This window comes from Centruroides sculpturatus, unplaced genomic scaffold (genome assembly GCF_000671375.1).
Source record: "Centruroides sculpturatus isolate CEXI.00-Female unplaced genomic scaffold, Cexi_2.0 scaffold2, whole genome shotgun sequence".
Lineage (NCBI taxonomy): Eukaryota > Metazoa > Arthropoda > Arachnida > Scorpiones > Buthidae > Centruroides > Centruroides sculpturatus.
Genome location: NW_019384369.1, coordinates 267,189 through 289,919, shown reverse-complemented (window position 1 = coordinate 289,919; position 22,731 = coordinate 267,189). Strand labels below are relative to the sequence as shown.

The 22,731-nt window shown below is 29.3% G+C and overlaps 2 protein-coding genes across 3 annotated transcripts in view; both read left to right on the top strand.

Annotated features, from left to right (window-relative positions):
* Window positions 1-10,663, top strand: part of LOC111613486 (protein arginine N-methyltransferase 9-like) — a 60,359-nt gene extending 49,696 nt beyond the window's left edge. The window contains exons 14-15 of the mRNA XM_023354845.1: window positions 222-378; window positions 9,838-10,663. Coding sequence (XP_023210613.1) covers window positions 222-378; window positions 9,838-10,254 — 574 coding nt within the window. The 3' untranslated portion in view covers window positions 10,255-10,663. The remainder of the gene's footprint in view (window positions 1-221; window positions 379-9,837) is intronic.
* A 1,650-nt stretch (window positions 10,664-12,313) lies between these two features.
* On the top strand, window positions 12,314-22,374 carry LOC111613676 (glutamate receptor 1-like). 2 transcript variants are annotated; one of them, XM_023355030.1, is made up of 16 exons: window positions 12,314-12,503; window positions 13,407-13,553; window positions 17,559-17,807; window positions 17,876-18,126; window positions 18,334-18,498; window positions 18,645-18,833; window positions 18,903-19,010; window positions 19,086-19,202; window positions 19,286-19,495; window positions 19,567-19,919; window positions 20,282-20,444; window positions 20,515-20,583; window positions 20,662-20,906; window positions 21,701-21,818; window positions 22,015-22,152; window positions 22,231-22,369. In XM_023355030.1, the coding sequence occupies exons 1-16, from the start codon at window positions 12,422-12,424 to the stop codon at window positions 22,234-22,236; spliced, it is 2,610 nt and encodes an 869-aa protein (XP_023210798.1). In that variant the 5' UTR covers window positions 12,314-12,421; the 3' UTR covers window positions 22,237-22,369. The 2 variants fall into 2 exon arrangements, with proteins under 2 accessions (XP_023210798.1, XP_023210791.1); XM_023355023.1 differs by having other exon boundaries at window positions 12,316-12,503; window positions 22,237-22,374.
* Window positions 22,375-22,731: the final 357 nt, after the last annotated feature.

The following is a 22,731-nucleotide window of genomic DNA, read 5'->3' as shown; positions in this document are numbered from 1 at the left end:
ATTATTAATAGAAAATTAGTTATAAAATTGATATTTTATGCTATATTAATTAAATTTAATAATAATTTTAAAAAGTCTAAATTTTAAATTAGTGTTGCATAATTAAAATATATCTTTAACTTCACATTATTACTTTAATATAAAATCATAATAGTTATTAAATAAATTTTAAATTAATATTTTGAAATTATTGTTTGCATTTAAAATTTTTTTCTTTTCAGAGCATCTTGTTTAAAAGAGACATGTAGAATAGTTCCTTGTAAATTGAAATCATATATGATATTAATACAGAGCCCAGCATTGTTATTACAAGCAAAACTTATAGATGACAGTCGTACCTTGAATTTCAAAATAGCTGAATTCATCAATATATTTCAAGTAATATAATTCAAAGCTTAATAGATACATTATTATTATTAAACAGTAATTTTTATTTTTAAATTTTGATTTTAAATAGAATTCAATTTATAATAATGCATAAGCTGTATGTACTGTACATTACTGTAAAAGCCCAAATTTTGCAAACATTTAGATTTTACTAGTGAGTTATGGTAAATATTAAGATTTCTTTGCAGAGACTATAAAAGTTAGAAATATTGATAGCTAATCACTATTCTGAATGTGAATAAATGATATGTTCAACATCGACAATACTTTATTAGCAATTGTGAAATCCAAAAAAATTCCAAAAAATTTGAAACTTTTTGCAAGTTGTTTGGTAACAAATGCAATCCAAAGTAATAACAAATACAATCGACACAGGTTTGAGATGTCCTCTATAAATTAGTATTGCTACTAGTCAGATATGTTTTGTTACATTGTTTTTTTATGATTTTAAACTTCATTTCACTATCAAAATATCAAAGAATTGCCAAATATCATTAAGACATTTGGAAAACAAAGAAAACGCTTATTATTAATGATAAAAAGTACAGATTTTGTTGAAGCTTGATGGTAGTTTGAACAAATTGTTCTGAAATGGAGACATTTTTAAAGTCAAATTGGAAAACTTTCGCTATATAGTATCCGAATGATATTCTCATTTAATTTTTGCATTTTGGAGAACATAGTTTGCTTTTGAATACCTTATGTTATGTCTAACTGAAGAATATCCTGTGAATATAAGTAAGGTATGTTTGTGCTGCTCTACAAATGGAAACACTGTGAAATCCAAACACATCTGTTCCCAAGGGCTTCGGATAAAAGATTGGTAACTGTATCTTCCTCTTAAATTTTAATTTTTATTTTCAGTACATTTATTACTAGAATAATGAAATTTGTTGTTTACTGTAATTTTGAGTTTCATTGTACAGTTCTATTGTATTCAAGTGTTAAGACCTTTGTTTCAAAGTTTGTTCAAATCATATTTCATGAATTAGTGAAGGATTAGGTAGTATGATGTTTAAACATTAAATTCAAAAAGAGATTTTTCTGAAAGATCAAATTTCTTCTAACGGAACATGAATCAAAACATTTCGGAAACGTTCTTCTTGCCGAAAGAAAAAGAAAAAAATTACAATCATAACATTAGTTGTTGATTGTACGAACATTATGCAGTATTCTCTAACAAGTTCATTTCAACCATATATTTTTACGCTGTGGGTAACACTGTGGCATCTTTATAGTTCATATAGTCGCCCAAAAGATTACTTGTATAAATTTCAACTTTTTCCCAAATTCATTGCTAATGTTGATAAGTGTACCGGTTTTATAATGCTAGCTTCCNAATTGAAATGAACTCATTCAAAACTGCTTCCAAAAAACAATGTTCTCTACAAGATGACTAAAATGTTTGATACAGGCAAAATTGATAGCAATTTAATTTGAGAATGAATAAAAATTTTTGCATCTGCTGTGAAGATCTGGAATTATGTAATTGATGTCTTTGAAAGGAGAGGATTTACAGCATATTAAGAGTTGTATGATAAGAATTTAACACTTTGAAGAGGGATACCAAATGTCCTCTTTTCCCCAGATGTTCCAGACTTTCTTTTCCCCACTTTTTGGCATTCCAATCATGCGTCTGGGAAGGATTTTTAAAATATTCATGTCTGTCTAGGGTTTTTAATAGATGAGAATAAAGTTATGATATCTTTTGTATATTTAAAATAATTTTATAACTGCCAATTAGATTGCCATACATCATAATTTTTTGAATGTTTTTATATTAAAATATTACATTCAAATAATACATACGTGTTATATAATATTAATATCATAATACTCGTAGTTATACCATAATTTCAGAATTAGATAGCTAAAGCTACTTATTAGATGGTGTCACAATGGGCATTAAAGAGTCAACAGAACATAAAATAATAACTTCAATGTCTATGTCTTCCATATTATTATTCTATGGAATCTTTATAATAAACTAATGCTCGTGACAGGTGTATTGTGTTAGTGATAGAATAACACAAGTCAAAAGTAACATCTATTACATCTATTGTTTTAATGTTAAACTAAGAATCACTAAAAGAAACTTTATAACTAATTTTTATCATCATTTTTGATGTATTTTGCTGTCTATATATATAATAGGTAGGCTATTTAGCTTAAAATTGACATGTATTTCTGTTCGCGAAAAAAAAAAAAAAAAAAAAAAAAATGATGGCACCAGGAATCTATGAATCATCACAAAATTTTTGAACAGGTGAGCGAAGTCTCCTAGGCCTATTTATATAAATGTTTTCATATTTAAATGTATTTAAAAATTTAAATTTGGTTCAATTTTGCTTTTCCAAACCCACCCATAATAATGTGGAACAGTGGACGAATGAGAGGAATTCCCTCTCTGTAGAAACGCTTAAGAGTATCTTTATTATCCAGTACAACTTTGAAGTACAGTAGGTAAAGTGGGTAGTAAGTAGTCAATCAGTTAACCAAGTACTCAATGAATTTGCTGATTCATGAATCATATAGCAGCAGGATAATGGGATTACATACAGAAAATTTAATATAAAATTGTTTTCAATGTACAGTACATATAACATTTTAGTGGTTGGTTATTAATTTTGAGTAAATCTTGAATATAACCAGATGCTTACCAATTCTCATTGGTCAGACACCAAGATTCAATACTTAAGCCCTTCTGATACCAATAGTCGGCCATGTTTCTTATTGAGCTGCAATTTTCAAAAATTGTAAACCTATAAATTCCCACTGGTGCCTGTTTCCTTACCTCCCTGTCTGTCCTTCCAATCTTGAGAATGGAGTTAGATAGATGAAAGTTGAAACCAGATATGAAAAGCTTATGGGCAGGAGGTCCCCATTAACTATATATGAATTTCCAGTTTGCACGGCAAGTCACATTATTTCAATTCAAATATTTTCCTCTGAACAGAGTTAGATAGATGACCAGCGTTACTCAATTGTTAACAGGAAAATATGATGTACAGGGGAAAGCACTACTAAAATTGAAAACATTGTGACGAAAAATTACAGCCCAGCATTGTGACATCGTCACAATAAATAATTGACATCCTTTTTGAGTTTAGATATTATGAGTGAAGTGGGACTAAACAAATCTCAACATAATATAATGTTCTAAACCAATGGTTCCCAATTAGTGGTACGTGTACCCCCAGGGATACACGAAATTGCATGAAGGGGTATGCACAGCAATCTAAAATCGGTCGATTTAAAATTTAAATGCATGAGATGGAGCAATCAAAAAAATAATGGGTGGACCATCAAAAATTCAGTAATTTACAACATGATGTAGAATGCACAAATTCGTTTATTTATAACTAAAAATATTCTTGAAATTTCATCAAAAAAATCCATTTGTGACAATACCTAAATTCTTATGCAAGAAACAAAAATTGTACAATTAACACAATTTGTGTTAATTGTACAATTATCATTATTATCATGTCAGCAAAGCTGCCATAAAATATTTACTACCATTTTCCACAACATACCTCTGCAAGAGTGGATTTTCGGCCATGAAAAACATGAAAACTAAATATTGCCACTGACTTTCAACTCGAAGATGACCTGAGACTGAAGCTGACCAAATGCAACCAGATTTTACAAAGTTGTGCAAAGAAAATTGTCACATTAAAATTAAATAACCTTATGTTATTTTCATTATTATTAGAATTGTATTTTAAAGGTAATAAATGTAAAAAAAAACTTATTCTATTTATCACTAGCTGTCTACCCATAGCTTCGCCCACATTATATCGAATTTTCAAGTGGGAGTAAGATATTTTCTCGCAGTAAAATGTAGCTTATGTTCATCTCCAACATGTAAGCTATTTCTGTGCCAAATTTTATTAAAACCTGTTCAGTGGTTTAGACATGAAAAGGTGACAGACAGACAGACAGAATTACCTTCAAATTTATAATATTAGTATAGATTAATATGAATTTCTGCTATAAGGGGTATGCGAGTTTGAGCTCTTTCTTGAAGTGGTATGCAGGAAAAACTAATTGGGAACCACTGTTCTAAACCTTTTATTTACTTAATCTTTACAGCCAAGTAAAAATCACACTCATTATAAAAGTGATAATTTACATCTGAATACAGGTAAAATTCACTGCCAAACAAGGACTAAGAGTGGTCTGTCGTGAACAAAGCAGACCACTCTTACAATCTATCTCTTGCATTTAATGCAAAAGATAGATTAGCTTTCTTGTGCAGAACTCTGACAGTTCAGGGTGGCATTTTAAAAATGCAGAGTTTTACACAGTACAAAAGACTTGGCAGTTTTTTGTACTGTGTTTAAGAGATCTGATCTCTTGAGTGAGAATCCAGCTTTTGCTAATGAAATTATCCAAGCCACTAATTTTTTTTCTTCTTTAGCATTCAGAATTATCTGAGGACCCATTTTTCAGGGGCCTTCACAGATGCATCCAAGAAGTCTATCATGTAGAGTTCCTCTGGGCACCCCAAACAGCCAACTTGATTCCCTTATAGAAAGATGATTTTCTCTAATTGCAATTAGTGCATCTGCAAGAGCTCTTTTCATACTGATGAATTGGATTCTTTAAGACCTTGCTATATATGGATGAAATTTTTCCCAATTTATCCCCAACCTATCTTACTTGACTTGTGTAAAAATGGATTTTGGATTAGGTAATGCAATGTGTCAAATATGTTTATTTAACAAAATACATTCATTTTTAATAAGTGTTTATGTATAAATTAACTTTCAGGTCATTGTAAGTTCCTTCTGATTTTTAGTAAACTGATTGCCCAAACTCAGTTTTTACTTTAATGCAACTGACTACTGGATAAAATAATCATCAATGCAGGTTATGGTATTATTCAGTGTATTATTCATAATAGCATGCTTAAAGCTACTAGTAACCAACTAGTAGTCAACTGCCTATGATTAATTTGCATATATTTGGCAAAGCCAGTAATCAGCCCCAAGAAATTTCTGCTAACTTACCTTCTGTGATCAAATTTTGCACTGAGATAATTCTCCAAAATATGTGTATTAACTCTGCAACAAAGGCAGCTCTAAATTTCAGCTCACAATATTCAAAAACGTAATTCATTGAGAGGGCCCATTCTTACATGATATACTGTACTGCTATCCACTGGTTATGCTGTACTTTGGATAGGGAGAAATCTGACTATAAGAGGGCATAAGAGGGTCAAGCTCATAGATGCTGACTACTGGGCTTTCCCAGAATAAATAAGCAAAAGTCATTTCCCTAATTTAGTCTGAGACGCTATTTACGCTGATATTTAACTGAAAGGCTGACTACTGATGGTGGCTGACAAGGCAAATTTACCTTATATCACTCGTGAACGATTCTACATACAAATACGTAATGAAAAGCAATTTTTGAATAGAGTTGGATCTTCAGAAAAGATGCTATCTATAAATTACTTCCGCATTTTCCCCCTCTTCCCTTGTCTCACTTTCGGTAACCCCTTCCCGTTTTTGAACATTCAACAAAACTCAACTCCCCTTAAAACCTTTATCACTTTATGAATAATGATAGATAGGCTACCATAAGTAGAAACTAAACATACAAGATATTTTGAAATAAATATAAAATGGTTTTGGTTTCGATTACGGCAACGCGACACATGAGCGGATCTGTCGAGGGGGAATGCTTCCTGGGAGGTCTTTTATAGGAAACTGGTCCATATTTAGGTGTAATCCCCTTCCTTCCCTTCCAGTGTGGATGTCATTTATGGACAGCTCCAAAGGGGGTCGGATCCCTAGTTACGAAAATAATATATTTGGAAATTAAAGTGGAACTGTAATCAAAGTTTGTTGAACATTTTTAAAATAATAATTGTTTAGAGTTAGCATTTTTTAATTTATTTTGTAGTTTTAATTTAATGTTATCGCCACAATTTATTACCAATATTAATAACAAGCAGACCCCGCCACGCGTTGTTGTGGCTCAAAATGTATCTATTATAAATGTATAACACTTCCCCCGTGGGGGTGGAAATTTTTCGAAAAATCCCTTCTTAGTGTACATTCTCTTGACGTACCCTATTAAAACGCAATCAAAAACGCAAAAAACCGCATCTAAAATAGTATAATAGAAACCAAGTTCTTCACAGTAAGCCTTAATCCTGTCCATCTCCCCCAGTGGGGGGAATTTCGACATGTATATTATATAAAAACACGTGCGTATTCGAATGCAGCATTATGTCAAAATTTCAAAGGAATCGGTATGAACAAACGAACATTACATTTTTATTTATATAGATAGATAGAAGATGATCTGCTTTAGTTCATCCTCACAGAAAAGCAAACTTAGGGCGTCGTACTTGTAGCGCCATCTGTTGGACATAAAAGCCTTAACCCTAGATGATATCTTTTAATTTATATGAATGTTTAACGGGATAATATACAGCCTATGTCTACCCTGAAGTTCCATTCTAAATATTGGTGAAAGAATTTTTGAAATCGGATGAGTAGTTTCGGAGATTACCCGCTACATCCAAACTTACAAACATTACCTCTTTATTATAATAGTATAGATAACTTAAAACTATAAATACGTTTGGCCGAATTGCCTAGCGGTTAAGGCCTATCACTCTAGGGCAGTGTTTTTCAACCTACTTGAATACGCGACCCCTTTACAAGTTAAACAATTTTGGCGATCCCCCACGGCCATATTAAATCTATGCCAGTGATTTTAAAAACTACGTATTTAATTTTCTTTCTGTTGAGATTTAAATATCGATCAAAAAACTAATTGTACTGTAAAATAAACAGGCACAGCCTTCTCACTGAAATTGTAGTTTTTTTTATTGTAGTGTAGGACCTACAAACACTTTTACCCGCGACCCCCGTGTATGGCTTTGAGACCCACAGGTTGAAAAACACTGCTCTAGGGGACCCGAGATAGAATCTGGACGGGTCGAAAAACCCCAAGAATTTTTCGACGATGGTCCCCATGGATATATAGACTCCGTTCCTCAACATCTGGCGCTCTATTGTAGCCTGGCCGAACTCATAATGGGCTTGCTAAAACAACCTCTTAGTTGTCACAGAGTGGAAAAAGTTGAAAAAAAAATTGTAAATACTATTTTCTTGAGCCCTGCTTTTGCTTATTGCCTTTGTGCCATATTAACTGATATGTCCTCTTTGTTGTTCTCTAAAATTTGGCAAACTAACTTTGAGAAAGGATTCGTCTTTCTAAAGCAATTCTGAAGTAATTTTTTCTTTAAAAAAGTTTCTTCATTAGTAATTACTGATCAGTAAATGTTTCGTCTCATTTGCGTTTCAGTATGGAAGTAAACAAAATGGACGATTGTATTAATATATAAATAGCAGTATCGTTTACGAAAACGTTTCCTAGTTAATATATGTTTCGAGATTTAGATAATTGATTTGATATGGAAAATAATAAATTTGTATTGCGATTTTGTCTAAATAAATTATTAATAATTACGTGATTAAGTAACAAGTACTTTACGATGACTAAATCCCTCAATCACCATACCTCTCATAATGGAAATTTTATATTTATTATCATTTTTCATCTGGAATTTTCAAATTGAATGCCGATTGTAATATTCAAATTAAAGTTTCTCGAATTCTATTTCTTTTCCTTTTACATATACTAAGTAGCAATTATTACGAAAATAATTAATAATAAATTTTGAATTTAATTAATAATTTTGTATCAGATAAAAATACTTTATTCAATAAAAAAATATCTAGTTAATTTTTTTTTCTATTTAACGTTACGTAACGATTTAAATAACGTGGTATATGCGATCAATAAAACATACAGTTACTCCTTGGCAAGAACTATTTATGTTAAGAACTATTTATGCAGATCAAATAAATTAAATAATTGCAAGAAAAGATGATAATCTAATACTGTATATATTTTAATTGTTATTCATCTGTTACTATGATAATATTTGATATATTCAATTGAAATTCATCAGCGAGCAGTTGGCACCCGGAAAAAGTATATATTTAATGATTTTACGAAGCTTAGTATTTTCATATTTTGCGTTTTTAAGAAGTAAATCAATACCATTGGCAAAAATGTCGTATTATATTTCATGTGCAGATAATTTGAATATGTGTAATAAACGCTTGTAACCTCCTGATGTCAGCCATAAAGACGAAATCGTTGTGTCTCCGAAAGACGATTTTTCTTTTTCATGTTGATGTTATCCATTTCTGAGAGAAACGACCAGAAAACAAGTCGTTTAGTATAATTTGTGAAACACTTCTTGCAGTTGGTCAGAACTAGAATACTGAAAGAATTGAATCAGAAGTACAAAAATAGCATTGTCAATATTGTCAAAAGTAACCGAAAAAGTGTGAAGAAAAACGTATTTTTGTGAAGTATATGCTACACAATGAAAGGAATTGGTTATCTTCCTACCAGTGAGATCAGTTGGATAGTTGCCAAATTGCTCTCATTGATGCAAAGAGTAATGGAAATGAAAAATTTTGTTGGTCTACCAAGATTGTTTTCTCTGGTCACTAGAGACTCAAAATGTAGTAATAATAAACATATTGACTGTTTTTTTTGTGCTCTGTTCCAACAATAGATGAGAATTTTGAGTAATTAAATAGTTCTGTACTGTGGAATAATATCAAAATTGTTCCACAGGGATTTTAGGATGTTCTAATCAAAACAGAAAATATGAAAGCTTGGATGGAAATCGAAATTAAGTATTTTCTTATAATTTATAGTTATTATCATAAAGAAATTAGTTAAAAGAATGAGCTGAAAATCTAAAATTGTATAAGCAATGAAAAGCTCAGTATATCAGGAAGCAATAAAATGTTCATATTAACAAAACAACGTTCAGTTGTTAAATAAAAATGCAGCTGGATATTTTTGTAGTTCTTTAGAAATTGATAAAAATTAGTTATTGAAGAAGTCTAGAAGATATTTTGTGGAATGTCATGATGTTTAAGAGAATGAAACTAGCAAGTCAACAAATGTTAATTTAATTGAGGAAGGTGAGAACATTGGCATGACTCAAATTGAGTGTTTCAAAAGACATTCATAGTGATCCATCAACTTCTGATCAGAAGCAAGCTGAGGGGTCAAGTCCCATTTCTCCCCATCTAGCTATTCACATGGTGGAAAGAAATTTAAAAATAGACTGAAATTGACCAAACTGTGAGGATGAAAATACCTGGCATTAATAAAGAAAAACTGATCCTAAATGGTTGTTAGATGTTACAGATATTCAAGAGGATGAATTCTATCAGTTTGGTGCAAACTTCTTACTTTTACTAGCTTTTGATTAATATGCTAGATTTCCATGTCAAAATTTGCTTTATTTTGAGCTTTTACAGTAAAATCCAAAGTACAGAAGCATTTATATTTTTTAAATTATTAAATTTAAAATTTTATTTTATTTTTTTACAGGCTAAAACCCATCAGGATATACATTTATCAACCTTACAATATGAAAAATTAAGTGAACCCGAGATAATGTGGGAAATTGATTTCAACGAACCATTACCAAAAGAAGAATTGCCATCATTTTTAAACATCCAGACGGCAGTTGATGTAAAATTAATTTCGTCGGGTCACCTATCTGCCATAGTTTATTGGTTCGAGTTAGATTATGGGCGAGGTAATATTGTAAGCACTTTGGATCCTAATTGTTCTTGGGGCCAAGCGGCAGTAGTGCTGAATGATGAAATAACAGTCTATAAGGACAACGTGATTACTTTATACTGTACCTGCAAGAACAGTGTGGTAGATGTTCAATTAGAAGTAGCTTCAATTTGTCCACAAGGCACATCTACAGATGCTCGTATTGAGAGTTCTTCAAATTAGATAGTATTTCCAAAAAAATAAATAAATTTTTCAAAATTTTCTACTCGATGATGATGAGTAAATGTTATATACAACATTCTTTGTAAAATGATTTAATAATATTTTATTAAATCATTTTGGTACATGTTTACCTGAATGATTTGTTTATCATTTTTCTAAAAATCAAAAATGATCACTCATCAGTATTTAAGAAGAAAGTCATGTTATTAATAACGATTATACTTTTGGAAAGATAGATTTATGACTGTATACATTTTTAACTTTGTATAACAAGTATTTTCTATGACTTAGAAGTAAGTGAAAAAGAATTCTAAGATTAAATGGAATAAATTTATATTTTATGGTAAAGCATATTTAAACACACTTACCATTTTCAATTCTTTGTAAAATATTCTGTAAATAATTTATTTTTGACTACAGTTTTAATTTGTAGAAATAAAAATTATAGTATTTTAAATTATATTTTTATCTGAATTTTATTTCATTTCAAACTCCTACGCTGATTCAGTACAGAAGTTATAGATTTTAAAAATATATTTAGTGATATAATCATTTGAATTCTATCTGTAGTAGTGTAACCAGGAAAGGACCCAGGGGTTCCTTTTCTTTGTAATAAAATATAGAAAAAATCAAATAAGTACAGGTAAAAGATTTGAATATGACAAATACACCTATATACATTATACAATATCTAGATTACTCTTCATCCATAGTAGTACAGGGAGGAATATAGGTTTGCGCATTCTAATTCGGACCCTCCAATATTGGTTCTAGTTATGCTAGTGTATATTCTGATTAATATTACCAAAAAATACACTTAATTTCAAGAATTAAATTGTTCTAAATTATTTTTAATGATACACAACTACAAATATTTGCCATGAATAAGTAAGATTTTAATATGTAAAAATATTAATAAATTTTATTTTTATAAAATGACAGTTATAATTTACTTCATTATCCATGGAATATAATTTCCATTTATTTGATCCATTTAGAAATATCAATATAAGTTCAATGCTCTATGCCAGATAGAGGTAGAGGAAAAGAAAAATTGAAATTAGTATGGCTACTGTTCTACATTATTGATTCTTTTTATAGGTGTTGGTTCATGTAAAAATCAAATTTCGTTACATATTTTTAGATCTTAATATAATGATTTTATGGAAATAAATTTGCAGTAAGAATAATAGAGTTTAAAAATAAAATCTTAATTAGAAAATGTATTTATTTAATTTATATGAGATTATTATATTTATTTATCAACTGTATAGTAAAAATGTGAATTTGAATTTATTTAGAATTGATAAAATATAAAATTTAAATGATTAAAAAAATTCTGCTTAAATAGAAATTTTATTCTTTTGATTATAAAATGATAAAGTAATTAATTTACCAGAAGGAAATGAAGTTAGTATATAATCTTTATATTAAAGTCATTTACAATGAAAAAAAGAAAGAAATTGGGTTATAGCAACCTTGAAAAATCGCTTCCAAATGTAAAAAAAAAGTTAAAAAATCAATAAATTTTCAGAATCTTTTTTTAGATACATATTTTCATTCACAGGAACACCATTTGTTTAAAAGCATACGCCCCAAGATTGCCTTTATTTTTATTTTTCCCAGGAAATAACCTTTAAAAATTAATTTTTATTTAAATTTATTTAAATAAAACTTTGAAAAAATATAGTATATTTAAAAAAAAGACTTTAAACAACAATTCAGAAAGATCAAGTAAAAATATTTTTATTGAAACATAAAATATATATATAAATAATTAAATTTTACATATACATGACTGTTTTTCTCCCTTAAAAATGACGTTTTAGACGTCTAAAGATTAAATAAAAATTAAATAAACTTTAAAAAGTTTCTTGAGTATTTCAAAGGGGGAGAAATACAAACCAGAAAACGGACAAACTAACTAATTTATATACAAACTCGTTAATTGTCTAATTAACTATTTTAATTAAGAGATAAACAGCGGAGTGGCATGAAAAACAAGATTTCGGGAGGTTGTACATTGTATACCACGCATGTCACTGACGTAGCATTTATTGGTATTAAATGTGAAAGACTTTGGAGTTATTACGTCACGTCACGAGGTCCATGCTCATTTTGTCGTCATCGTAAGAGAGGAACAAGTGGAGAGACTTAAGGAGAGGAAATGTGGTTGGTGTGGTTGAATGTCTCGCTACTGTTAACAATCGATTATGTGTTAAGTAAAGAAAGAATTCACATTCCTATCGGTAAGTTTTTAACCCCCTCCACCGTTTTATATTTTTTAAAAAAATATATTTAATTATTTATTAAGTACTTTTATTAATAAATGAATATAAAATTGATAATAAAACATCCTTTAATGATATTTAAGGAGGAGCGATGGTGTTGCAGAGGTTATAAATCTTCGTTCCTTGTTTTTTTTTTCTTCTTCTTCTTTTTAATTGATTGGCACACATTGGCGAAGTAACGTTTGAAAGTTTATCCTGTGTAAACGTTTATTTTATACACGTAATAATTTATACTTTATCAACTTTATATTGCAAATTTTATATTTTCTTTATCTCTTCGTATTAGATAATAAAAACCGTATAAAATTGATGAAATTTGTATAGAAAAGTTAATTATTTTAATGTATTTGTTTACGATCTTTTCTACTTTAATTTGATCAAAAATTCAAGAAAAAGATCCGTAACAAATGTTATTTATCAAAAGTGGCATTTTTCCCTTTAAAAAATGAATTTTTCTTTCCTTTTCGTTTAAAAGTTTTTCTCAAAAATTGGATTTTATGCACCTCTTAAATGATTTATTATAATTATAATTAAGTTTATGTAAAAGCTTAAAAATTCCTACTTTATTTATTTATTTATTTGTTCGATTTTAAAAGTTAAGAATGATGATCCAGATTGTGACAAAACGGTATTTAGTGACGATTTTATCATGAAAGAATCGCTGATATTTAAGAAAAACTGGGGATAAAAAGTAAAAATAGAATATTTATTAATAGAAAAGGAATTTCGGGGATGTCAACTTATATTAAAATGCAATTTGTTACGTTGCAAAATTATAGCATTTTATTTATTCCTCTCGAGAATCAGCCTATCTTCTTTAACAAATTTATGTATTTTTTTTTTTTTTTTTTATTATTATAGGTGCTGTGTTTAGTCGTTCGGACGATGCTGCAATCAGCGCTTTGAAGTATGCATTTTGGTCGCACCAAAATACCAGTAGTACGTTTGTTGCAGAAGTAGTAGAAGAACGTCTGGAATGGGTGGATACTTATCAGATAAGTCGAGCAGGTCAGCAACGTACCAAAAAAAAAAGTAACAATAAATTTATTATAGAAAATCTTTGTCAATTGAGTAGCGAGTGCAACTCCTGCTTCGAACATTGCTCTTTGCCATTCTGTCGTTAACAAGGCTTTGTTGTTGCATAAAGTTCGTGGCCACTTTCAATACGCTCTTACCTGATAAATGATACTTAATTTCAATTCTGAACTAATTTTTTAATATTTTAAGTGGAATTTTTATAATTAGAATATATTTATAATTGTAATTTCGCGTGTTGTCTTGATTATCTTTCGTTAAGTATCTGTCAGAATTCTGTTTGGAAACTAAAATAATCGTTTTAATTTACAAAAAAAAAGCTTAAATAATTATTTTATGTTGGATTTAAATACTTATTTTTTACCTCTTCAAAACATATTCGATTTTTAGATTTAATTTTTATCTTATGTAGCGTTAGATACAATTACATTTTTGCAGTTTTTATTGAGAATTTTATTGTAAAAGTATTAAAATGATGAGATTAAAAAAAGTGCACTTCTTCTCCCGCTTAAGAAGTGTATATAAGTGAAAGTTATTTCGAAATAATCGGAAGTGGAGTAAAGATTAACTCTGTTATTCTTATGAAGGCTGCTTGGGTGCAATCCACACATAAACTATCATATCGAGTTACAAGAACAGTAGTGTCAGGAGGATTCTAAGAATGGATTTGGAGAGGGATAAACTGTGACTTAATGGTTCTGTTCCACTACGATAAACTTCTTTTTTCTTCTTCTTCTTCTTCTTCTTTTTCTTTTTGGAAGTAATAAAAATTTCATATAATGAACTGCAACTCGACTATTCACAGTTAAAATAATAATAATAAAATAAATCTCTAAAGTTTCATTTCTTGAATTCTGTGAAATTAAGCAACTGAAAACCTTCTGTTTGTTCTCATTCAGCTTACAGATACTCGAAAATTCGAGTGGATATTTACTCTCGACGCGTTGAAAATATAACAGATAAGATACCTCACTTAATAGATTATTATAAACAGAATTTTATTTCAATGTTGTGAAATAGTGGAAAGAATGCGAGGGGTTAAATTAATTAAAATTCTTATATTTAACGTTATAAAAGTAATAATAATCTAAAAAAGAAATTATGTTATACAACTAGTAAAATATTAGGAAAATCTATTAGAATTTTTTATAGTAATGTCTTGTGTTGTTAAATATAACGACTGTTATCCGGATCTTCGCTACACTTGGTGTCATCTTCATCATTTTACTTGTTTATAACGGGAAGATAGAGTTCGATTTAAGATTATCTTTGCCATATTTTCTTTCTCTTTATTAATGTTTAAGTATGAAAAATGATGTAGAACAAATTTACAAGTATGAAATTTAAAATGTTTATTATGAAGTGATCATTAATAACTTCTTATATTTGTTATAATTGTAAAGAATCCAATTTAATTTTTGTCAACTGTAGCTTTTGTATTCTAAGAATTTAACGTTTGTGCTTTGTCTACGTTTAATTGATATATTCACATACGAAGCCTTTGTCAATTGTGTAATATATAATCGGCTTTTTTTCTCGTCTTGTAACTAATAATTTAAATTAGACATTATTAAAAATTTCTACAGTAACTTAATTGTTAAAGATTCAATAGAATGGCTTATGTAAAATGGAAGTTCGGTTGGTACGGAGATACTCTGATATGTCGAAGAATATTTAAGATGAATGTAAAATCATCTTAGTTTGTTCATTTTTTACTCTCTTTTAATGGCCAAATGCGGTTATCATGTAAAAAAAAAAAAACTTCTTGACATGAAATATTGTCGATTGCTATCGAAAGATTCTTAATGGTACCAAATACCATCGATTACTATTTATGGAATAACTTTCAGATAAGACAAACTGTCAATTGCAATAAATTTGTATGGTGCATAAGATTACTTGTGGCAACAAAATGGCCTGTTTTATTCACTATTTTGTATTAATAAATACAAAATTATTAAATCACGTACATTTTCTATACACAGAATTTAACAGTTAATCTGAATAAATTGGATAAATTAGCTATGTTTATAAATCTTACGTGTCGCTTCCGTATTTATAAAATGTTTATTAATTTCAAGTTCATTTCCTTTAAAACTTTTTAAAATATATAATAATAATATTATTAATTTATATATGAAACTTTATACCGCATACGTAGACATATAATTTAATTCAATTCTACCTGAAACTATATCAGTTAATCTGATAATTCTATATTATAATGATAATTTAATATGAATTGTTAGCCTGATAATGTAGAAATATCAGGTTGGTAGAATATCGCCGATCGTACACTGATTCCATTATCCTATTTTAAGCATCGATCGAAACGATCGTAAAAATTCTTTAAGCCGATATAAATCATTAAAATTAAATTTGAATATTTAGATCAATTTAAGTCTAGCCTTTACAAACGAGAATATAATATCAGGAATTATTAATTTTGTAAAATAGTTTAGAATTTCGATAATCGATAAAGGAAATGATGCGATAATAAATGGAAAATATTTAAATTTTTATATTTTAATACGTTGTTTATGCTTGATTTTCTTTTCTTTTTTGCCTAAAATATTTTATCTAGAAAAATAAACAGAACTTTTGAATAAAAATTTCTTTGTTTACATAAGGCAACTTTTGAGTTTTTTTTTTTTAATGTGTTTAAGTAGGTGTGAAATTGTATATTTATAATACATATTTATGCGTAAAACTAAGCTAAAAATTTAAATAAATAATTTTAGTTTAAAGTTTTATTTATAAAATAATTCATGTCTGGAAAATTGATTTTCTAACAACTTAATTTAATAAGTTAGAGACTTCACTCCAGAACACTGAGGGGAAAAAGTGCATTATCAACGTACATCAAGTGATGTTAATGAAATGTCAAAGAAATTTTCGATGAATCCATAAGAAATAAAACTTCCCCTCCAGCCTTTCTCCTTTGTCAGATTGCTTTCATCTTATTTTTCTAAAACAGTTTAGTTTGCAAACAGTAATGTTTAAGCTTTTATACGTACGTAAACATTACATCCGTCTAAGATTTCGAATTATAGTCGAACCTCCAATAACAGCCACCTCTAAACGGCGGTCATTTTTCATGTTCTCTTCAATGGCCGTTGTTTAGAGGTTTAACTGTATTGTAATTAATAAGTATAATATAATAACAGTATAAATTTGAGAGTTAAAAATGTTATTAAGATGCGTAACGATGTATTAAACAGCAACAGTATCCTTCATCTGCCATTTTTGTCCTTTTCTATCATTGTATGATCTCCGCGTGTATCTAACAACCGTAAGGTCATAGTTCGTTTCAATATATTAAACAAGTCCTTTTTTTCCCTCTGCTTGCCACTTTAGATAGTTTAACAACCCGGCCTTAACTTACTTATGGCACTTTTGTTTTTCTCCCAAGAACTTTTTTCCTGTCTTGTTTATGAGTGACGAATTAATGCCTCGACTTCCTCTCTTTCACGTGACAATATTCGGCTGTAAATGAATAAAAATTTAGTAAATTCATCTTCCTTGCACATTTTCTTCCTCTTCTTCCTGTTTTCTTATGATATTTACTTAGTAAAATAAGAAGGTTTCTTAACAAGTGGTGTGCTTTGACCTTTGATTTTCAGTCCCGTTATATATATGAATATGTTAATAGACAAATGTGTATGTTATCAATGTCAGGTGTCATCGCTTCTGTACTTTTGAAATCCGAGAGCAAACTTTTTGACTAAGAAGTCTCTAATTTCTTCTTTAAATTATATTTATAGTGTATATAAACCGAATGTTGTTGCTTATGTTTTTTTACAACCACTCAATTTACGTTCGATGCGGACATATCGTTGTAAACGCCGAACTGTATATTCTGTTACTACTAAAGCCAGATGGCCCAAAAAATAATAACGCTTCCTGTAAATTTAAGTGTAGATCCGCTTTATCAAATTTTATTATATTTAAATGTAAAATTCTTTCTTTATTTTTCAGTTTGCAGATTGATGAAACAGGGAATTTATGCTTTGGTGGCACCCACCACCCCTCAGACGTATTCCATTCTTGTATCTTACTCGAATAATTTTCAAATACCTTTGATCAGTCCATCTTTTCCCGAAGTCGTTCCCGAACACACTCCATTATTTGCTGTAGGAATTAAGCCAAACACTTTGCGAGCCGTCAACGATCTCATCACCTATTACAGATGGTCATCTATAATTTATTTATATCAATCGGACGATGGTAATTATATGGATTTTTTCAGTTACGGAGCGATTTAATTATAATTCGAAGATAAAAATTATTTCCAGGAGCCGAGAAACTTCAACGAATCTTCGAACTTGGAGGAAGCGATCGGAAATTGGACATAATGGGACTTAGAAGGATCACTAGTGCAGACGAAGCGCATTTGTTTCTTCGTAAACTTGATAGAAATTTCCCAGATAAACTGAAGAATATTGTAATGGATGTTGACTCTAGATTAGCTAGAGAGATTATTATTACACATGTTAGAACATTACCTTGGGAAAGAAATGTATACCACTTTCTTTTAATAGAACCCGTGAGTTATAATTTCCAACATGTTTCTAATTATAAAAGTAATTATCTAACGTCTTGATCTGTAGTAATGATTATTTATGTTGTTCACGATTAAAAAAATAAATTGCTCAAGAAGTAGATTTCTTAAAATTATTATACTTATTAGTGGCATTACGCTTTCGGATTTGATATATATTTTATTGCTGACTTGTAATAAATCTTCCTCAAGGTACCAGAAGGATTTTGGAATAGTCAACTCACAGAATTTGGAAGAGTTAACATCACTGGTTTTCGTTTACTCGATCCTGATAGAGGATTGGTAAGGCAGTTTCTAACAAGTTGGAGGTCTTTGAACCCACGTCTTTGGCTTGGAGCCGGAAATAGAAACATCCCTGTGAGTAAAATTAACTTGACACTTTTTATTATAAATATCCATACTTACAAATGCTGTTTGTTACTTTTTTTAATGGTTTCTCGATTATTTAAGATTTTCAAACATTTTGCAGAAATTCCTCTTATTGAAATTCGGTTTACTGACAGGTAGAAGCCATGTTAACTTATGATGGTGCAGAATTATTGCTAGGGACTCTTACAAGAATTTACGATAGCCAACAGCACATTTTGAAATCGAATAATAAAGTCGGAAATGGTACCAAAGGAACGGATTGCTTGCAAACTCCGATTAAAACATGGGAACATGGACCGATAGTGGCACAATATCTGAAACAAGTATTTTTTATGCCAAATATTTTTCGCATTTTTATAATTATAATTGACTATTTTAATATATTTTTATAGACTTACGTACCTGCTGGCCTCACGGGTAGTTTGAAGTTCGATCCCAATGGGCAAAGAAAACAAGTTACACTCGATATTATCGAGACAACTCCAAACGATTATGTTAAAGTAACAATATAACTTATAAACTTAATAAAATTTTAATATTTCTATTGAAAAATATAAGTTTAGTATCGTTTATAGGCTGGAAATTGGTCAGATATGTCAGGATTGATGCTGGTGAAAAGCCCATACAGACCCTTACCTGATAAAGATAGCAGAATATCTAACAAGAAAAAATATGTTATAGTTAGTTTATTGGTAAGTGATTGGCAAGTTTGAAGTTTTTAAATATATACATAGGCTTATAAACCAATCAAAAAGTAACTTTGTTGCACGTATAGTCTCCGCCATATTTGTTGACGAAAATACGAACGAAACGAGAAAGCTTGCAAAAGGATCAAGTAGAAGGTTTTGTTAAAGATTTAGCGGATTATCTATCAGAAGAAATGAATTTTGATTATGATTTACACCTTTTACCCGATTCTGAAGCTGGAAAATATAATGCCACAACTGGAACCTGGACCGGATTGATAGGAGAACTTGTGAAAGGAGTAAGTTTAATGTATTGACTTGTATTTAAAATTAGTAATCACTTGTAACAAAGAACAAAATGATCTTCTAGACTGCTGACTTGTCGATTGCTCCACTAACAATTACAGCGGAACGAGAATCCGTTATAGATTTTACTAAACCTTTTCAAACTGTCGGTATAAGTTTGATGATGAAGAAACCCGAAATAAGTGCAGAAATAGGACCATTTTTCTTTCTTCAAGCTTTTTCTATTGAAGTTTGGATTTGTATCATTGTTTCCCATCTGGTTTTCAGCATGCTCCTGTTTTCTTTATCTAAATTTACTTCACCACCCGACAGAGTAAAAAACGCTGATAGCGGATTGCAAGACAGATTGGGTTTATGTGCGAATTTCTGGTTTGTTTGTAGTTCAAGTTTATTTAGAAGTTCTGGAATTTATCCAAAGTAAGTAATACAGAATGTTTTTTTTTTTTCTTTTTCTTTTTGGTTAAGAGTGATATTTAGTTTTTAATGTGTCATAACTTTTGACTTGACTTGGGTCTGATATTAAAAGATTGTTAGACCCGGCATCTTAAAAAAGTATAGTACCTTGTAACACAATACTTATACAGTATTGTGTTATAAGATTTCCACCAAAAATACTGTACCTCTAACTAAATTTCCCACTAAATTTAGTGGATATCCATGATTATATGCCATTTTATAACTATTATATATTATTAAATATCATAATAGTTAATTTATAACTTTTTAACTATTATAAATTTAAAGATTCATATATATATATAAATGATATTGTTTTTCAGATCTCCTTCTAGCCGCTTGGCTAGTATTTTTTGGTGGTTTTTCACTCTGATATTGGTAGTGCTCTATATAGCAAATTTAGCCACTATTTTAATTAAAGATAAAACAAGTCAAGCTTATTCTTTTAGTTATTCATCGTATCCTTCCACTGAATACATTTTACAAGTAAATTTATTTAATTTTTTAATATTGTACAGTTAATAATTTGTTATGAATTGAGTGTCCGTTTTTATAGGAAGCAATAAGGACAGGATCACCAAAATTACTCGTTTTGAAAAACAGTTCTACTCTGGAATTTTTTAAGGTAATTTTAAGTACTATTAAATCGATTTTTTATTCGTTTATGTACTTAAAAATTAATTAAAACATTTCTTATTGCCAGAATTCCGCCATTAAAACATATAATTCTTATTGGCAAAAAGTGAAGGAAGAGCCCGAGTTATTAATAAATGGTTACAACGAAGGTGTTGAAAAGGTGCGAAAAGGCCAAGGTAACGTCGGTCTTCTATTAGAATCGTCCATGAACGAGTATATTAATTTTCAAGAACCCTGTGACACTATCATGACGTCCGGATTCCTAGATTCGAGTGGATACGGAATAGCTACCAAGAAAGGTTCTCCTTTAAAGTAAGATTTCTTCGGTGGCGCGTTATCCTACGGACAATTGCCTGGGGGCCCCCACCAACAAGAGCCTCTAATTAATCATTTATAAGAAAATATTTCCCCCAAAAAATCCCCCGAAGGAAAACATCCGAAATCAATATAGTACGTGGGGGCTCCCTAATTCAAATTCGCCCAGGTCCTATGAAGCTTTATAGCTTCATGGAGCCTGGGCAAATTTGAATAACAGTTAACTACTCAATTCGTAAGTCAAATATTAAACTTTTATAATGACTTGCGAATTCATTAAGCTATTAACTAACATATAAAAGTGCATTTATACTAGAAATCATTTATGAATTTATGAATTTCGTTTATTAATCTTTAAAATAACCTACTAAATTTATGAAATCTCGATTCAACAGACATTTTAGTTATTAATTTTAAAAATTCATCCAATTCATGATCGAGTATAAATTAACGCAAGAACATTTTAAAAACAAAAGACTACTTCACCAATAATTTATCTGACTATTTATTCGTTAATTCACTAATCCACGAGATCCTTATATTAATTTCCTATATTAATTAATTTAAACAGTTAATTAATTCTTAAAATTTAAAAATCTATCCAATTATTTAAAATAATTCACGTAATCCATGAGATCATCTAAAGATACGCGACGTTAAATTAATTCATAAATCGTTTTATTTATCACAGAACGTTTAATTTCGGAATTAACTTTTTTATCTAGAAAACTTTCTAGATCATTTTCTAGAACTAGAAGCCATTTTCTAAACTTTTAATTTATTAATTACAGAGAAGAGCTAGATTACGCCTTACTCTCTCTCAAAGAAAAGGGATATTTAAATATGATTTACGCAAAATGGTGGCGCGAAGGAAAGTGTAAAGATACGAAAAAATATCGAAAATTATCAGTAAGTATTCACGGATATTTTAAATAAATTATTATATTTAATTTCATCAAAGGATTAAATTAAAAATAAAAATAAAAAGCTATCAAACTTGATCGCATGTTTGAAATTTTTGTAATTTAAGAACTATGTAAAGTATCGCATATATATTGTTTAATTTTTTTTTATTTTTAATTTAATTAAGTGTTTTTTTATATAGGATTTATATCATTCGTCCTTAACTCTTCACGAAATTTCTGGCTTGTTTTATATCTTAATCGGTGGTATAGTTATAACGCTAATCATAGCAATGGTAGAATTCATATTTAGAAGAAAAATAACATTACCAAGAAGCGAGGTAACTTCCTTTTTTGAAATAAAGAAAGATAAAATACAACTCGGTAATCATTTATTTTATTAATTTTTATGTTTCGAGTTTTAGGATGAGCACGAGAAAAGTAGTAAATTTTAAAATGGCAACAACCAAATTTAATTATTTTGAAGAATTATAATTTCGAAGATGACTCTTTAAACATTTTATTTTATAAATTCTACAACGAAATTTCTTGTGTTTTTTTCATGAAAAATTTCATAGAATGTAAATAAGTAGAGCCTAAAATGTTTGATTTTCGCGAGTGATTGTATTTTTTTTTTTGTGTGTGTCTATTATTATATGTACATTTGTGAATATGAATTTTAGGAAAACGTGTTTACAAAACAGTGGAAACATAATAAAAATCTGATTAAGTATTTGAATAAGGCAGCATTTTAGTCTTTATAATAGTTAACTGGTTTGTAACCCATTCTGTATAATAGACTACAACGTTTATATAAATGCATTTATATACACGTATAATTTGTATTGATACCTACTAATTTAGATAACAAATAAAATATACANGGTGACCTCTAAATAGATCGTTGAAGCGCTATGGGT